The 4545-nt window shown below is 41.1% G+C and overlaps 1 protein-coding gene across 1 annotated transcript; it reads left to right on the top strand.

Moving 5' to 3' along the window:
- Positions 1832–2631, top strand: LOC107621322. Its single transcript, XM_016323351.1, has 2 exons — positions 1832–2142; positions 2256–2631. Exons 1-2 carry the CDS (start codon positions 1832–1834, stop codon positions 2629–2631), a joined length of 687 nt encoding a protein of 228 aa, XP_016178837.1.

Here is a 4545-nt window from a genome sequence, read left to right on the forward strand (position 1 = left end):
AAGCTTGGCGCAGGGAGAGGATGAAATTGAAGGGGCTACCAGGGAGGAAGCAAGTGGTGGAAAAATTGGGGGAACAGGCGACAATCTGAGTTCAACGCTAGAAGAGCAAATCCTGGAAAATAAAAGGACGTGGGAGCTAGTAGTGGAATCTGGCGCTATTCTATATGACGAAGAAGAGGATATTATGGCCATCCTACAATCTCAGAATGAAGAAAACGCACGAAAAAGAAGGTTGGCAAAAACAAAAGGCGAAAGCAAGGCGATGTCGACCAAAAAATATCAAAAAGGTGTGTTATAATACTCAAAAATGATTTTTTGTTCCTGGAATGTTAGGGGGTTGGGGGAAAATGGGAAGTTGAGAATGGTTAAGGACTTAAGGAAGAAATACAGACTGAATATGCTAGGTCTGATTGAAACTAAAAAACATGTTGTGACGAGATTTGATGTTGCACGTCTATGGGGTTGTAGTAGTGTAGGATGGGAATATGTTGCGTCTGTTGGTGCTTCAGGTTGGTTGCTGTTAATGTGGGATGAATTCATGTTCAAGATGAATAATTGCTATAAAGGAGAGAGATGGCTGTGTGTTGAAGGGGTCCTATTAAAGAATAATTTCAGTTGTGCCTTCCTCTTGGTTTACGGTGCTCATGATAGAGAGGAAAAACTTGTTGTGTGGGAGGAGTTGAGTTATGTTGCTGGATTATGTCAATCCCCTTGTTGCTTCATGGGAGATTTTAATGAGATTGTCCATGCACAAGAAAGAAAAGGTACAGATAGTTTAACAGTAGCTGCTGAAGAGTTTAAAGATTGGATACAAGATATGCAATTGATGGACTTGCCGCTTAATGACCGTAAGTATACATGGTTTAGAGGGTGTTCCTGTAGTCGGATTGACAGAGTAATGGTTAGCTTGGAATGGGTTGAGGAGTTTCTTGAGACCCAACTTAGAGGAGGACCAAGGGGTTTGTCAGATCACTGCCCATTGATAATGGAAGTTGCCAGGATAAGAGACGGCCCAAGACATTTTAAAAGCCTTGACTCATGGTTTACTCATGCAGGTTTTCTCAAAATGGTTAAAGAAGAATGGAGGGGTTTAGGGGAGATAAATATCATAGAGAAATTGAAGGCGTTGACAGCTCCTCTAGAGAGATGGCACAAGGACAACTTTGGGGGCATAGATAAGAAAATTCTGCAGATTGAGGAAGAGATGAAGAAGCTGGATGATAAAGTCAGTAGCGGAGTGCATGATGGAACTCTGGAGGCGAGAAGGAAAGCGCTAGTGACCTATTGTAGGAGATGGTATGTCAGAAAAGAGTTGCACTGGAAACAAATGTCACGATCTCGGCATGCGAAGGATATGGACAAAAACACCAAGTACTTCCACCAGATAGTGTCCGCTAGAAGGCAGAATAACAGGATTGATGCTTTGATGATAAATGGGAAGTTGGTTAGGAACTCAGCTAGAATAAAGATTGCTATCAGAGAGTTTTATAAACAGTTGTATCATCAAGAGGATTCTCCTAAAGTGGGTTTCAGGGATGGATTGGTGACAAGGATATCTGAGGAGGAGTCTGTGGAGCTAGAGATTTTGCCATCAACTGAAGAGATTAAAGAGGCAGTGTGGGACTGTGAATCATCTAAAGCTCCAGGTAGTGATAGGTACAACATGAACTTCATTAAGAGGTGCTGGGATGAAATCGGGTCTGAGTTTACGGCAGCTGTGGTTGGTTTCTTCTAGACAACCAAGTTACCTAAGGACGCTAATATCACTTGGGTAGCTTTGGCTCCTAAGTTTGTCGGGGCCAAGAAAATCAAGGACCTGCGCCCGATTAGCATGGTTGGTTGTGTGTACAATGTGATATCCAAGGTGCTGGTCAGGAGGATGAGAGCAGTGATGACAGGGCTGGTTGGGGAGACTCAGAGTGCGTTTGTCAAAGGTCGCAAAATACATGACGGGGCACTCATTGCGTGTGAAACAGTGCATTGGCTCAAATTAAGAAAAAAGGAGGCAGCAATTATCAAGCTAGACTTTCAGAAGGCATATGATAGAGTTAAGTGGAGCTTTGTAGACATTGTCCTACAGAAAATGGGGTTTGGTAGCCGATGGAGGGCTTGGGTTATGGAATGTGTGGGCACAGCGTCTATGTCAGTATTGATAAATGGCTCACCAACAAAGCCGTTTATGATGGAAAGAGGCTTGCGACAAGGTGACCCACTATCTCCTTTCCTTTTGTACTTGTGGTTGATGTTCTACATAGAATAATTGGTGAGGCAGTTAGAAACGGCCGTATTTCTTCTCTATTGGTTGGGGGGGACAACATAGAATTATCGCATATTCAGTTCGCAAATGACACTATTTTGTTCTGTCCGCCTGAGGAGGAGTCTGTCAAAAACTACAAGAGACTGCTACGTTGCTTTGAGCTGATGTCGGGATTGAGCATTAATTTTGACAAATCCAGTCTAATTCCAATCAATTGTGACCAACAATGGGTGGTTCGTATGTGCAGATTGTTAGAGTGCAAGGAAGCTACATTACCAGTTAGATACCTTGGAATTCCGTTAAGTGCTAATCCGAGATTGGTGAAGACTTGGAAGCCAATAATAAATAAGGTGGAAGAGAAACTAAGCTTATAGAAGTCAAAAGTGCTGAACAAAGCGGCAAAACTGGTGCTTATCAAAGCAGTTTTAAATAGCTTTCCAGTATATTACTTAAGTTTGTATAAGATGCCGAAGGCGGTTGCTGAAAAATTGATCTCATTACAGAGAAAGTTCTTGTGGAGTAAGGAGGATGGTAGTAATGGCATAGCGCTGGTTAGATGGGAAGTGGTTCAGGCTCCAAAAAGCTAGGGGGTTTATGTGTTGGAGATGCAATGATCCAGAATACAGCACTTTTATTTAAATGGTGGTGGAGGTTCTCAAAAGAGGAATGCCCGCTGTGGAAGAAAGTGGTCTGCTCTGTTTATAATCTGAATCCTAATGAGCTACTATCCACTTAGACATTACCTAGTAGAGGAGGTCTATGGAAGGATATCTGTCAACTACAGATCAAGGAGCAACATGTAAGTGAGAAGATGATAACTGGACTCACCATGGAGGTTGGCGATGGTAGAAGAACCCGATTCTGGGAGGATGTTTGGTTATGTTGTGGTGCTCTGAAGGATAGGTTCCCAAGGCTCTTCTCGGTTTCACTTCAAAAAGGATCAATCATTGGGGATTGTGGGTTTTGGGATGGGATAGAGTGGATCTGGAACTTCCATTGGAGGCGTGAGCTATTCCAATGGGAGTTGGAAATTGTGAATCAGTTGCACGATGCTTTGAGGCCGGTTAAACTATCGGCAGATAGAGATGACAGGCTTGTGTGGAAGTTTGAGAGACAATGTGTTTTTACTACTAACTCATTTGTGCAGGTGTTGCAGGAGGAAACACTACCAGAGGATATAACAAGTTATAGTTTCACCAAGACTATTTGGAAGGGCTTAGTTCCTCCAAGAGTGGAGCTGTTTGCGTGGTTTACATTGATTGGCAGGGTGCATACGAAAGAGAGATTATGTCGACTTGGGATAATTACTCAGGAGGATAATATGTGTGTTTTATGTAAAAAGGATGTTGAGAATATTCATCACTTATTCCTGGGATGTGAATTTACTTGGCAGATTTGGTGTGCATGGTTAGTTCATCTTGGCAGAAAATGGTCCTTTTCTGGTACTGTGAAGGAGCATTTTCTATGTTGGACAGGCGCAACCAGTAGAAAGGAGGAGTCCAGAAATTGGTTCATTTGCTATTTTGTGGTGGTCTGGAACGTTTGGCTCGAAAGAAACAGGAGGATATTTCAGAATAAAAAAAAAGGCGTAGATGACATTATTGACATGTCCTTTCTTAGCTACCAGGAGTGGAAGAATAAAGATCCCTTGTGTTGTTGATGGCTATGCCGAAAATGACATGGGGTAGTTCTGCTCTCTTAGATGCCAGTTAGTTCTGTTTGTGTTATACGTACTGTTACTGCTATATGCTCCACCTTAGTGTTGAGCTCCTTTGGTTCAAAAAAAAAAAATAAATAAATAAATGATCATTTTGAACCGTTGTTAAACAGTAATAAAATGACAACATGTAATGTCAACTCGGTCTTCCATTCCCTAAAACATCTCTCCCCTCTCCTTTGTTTTTTTCAAGTTGCTTAAAATTTTGTCGTCGTTGCATTATCGTTGTGTGGTAATTCAAAACCAACTGGAATTAACAGTAAACACACATCTAAAACGTTATATTGAGAAATCTTCTTTAAAAATATATAGTAGTCCCCAACTCCCCATTACTAAAGGTGTGGGACGTTTTCAAAAACAGTGAAAGAAAATAAAGAAATGTTAAAGGCGATGGAATATGCATCATGCATGATGTGGTAATTGGTGATAACTCTTTTGAGTCTTGAGTCTTGACCACCACTTTGGTATGTATGGATAAGGTTGCAAGCTAGATAGATAGAAAAAATATAAGTAGACAATGAAAATATTAAATAATATAATTTAATTATTAAGTGTGCAGATAATTATTTTA

This window comes from Arachis ipaensis, chromosome B10, assembly GCF_000816755.2.
Source record: "Arachis ipaensis cultivar K30076 chromosome B10, Araip1.1, whole genome shotgun sequence".
Taxonomy (NCBI): domain Eukaryota; kingdom Viridiplantae; phylum Streptophyta; class Magnoliopsida; order Fabales; family Fabaceae; genus Arachis; species Arachis ipaensis.

What these genes read in the sequence shown, in the direction of transcription:
- LOC107621322 (XM_016323351.1), top strand. Translation starts at nt 1,832, where the DNA reads ATGGTTGGTTGTGTGTACAATGTGATATCCAAGGTGCTGGTCAGGAGG. An exon ending in TGTGTGGGCACAGCGTCTAT is followed by an intron (nt 2,143 to 2,255) that starts GTCAGTATTGAT and finishes TGTTCTACATAG; the next exon opens with AATAATTGGTGAGGCAGTTA.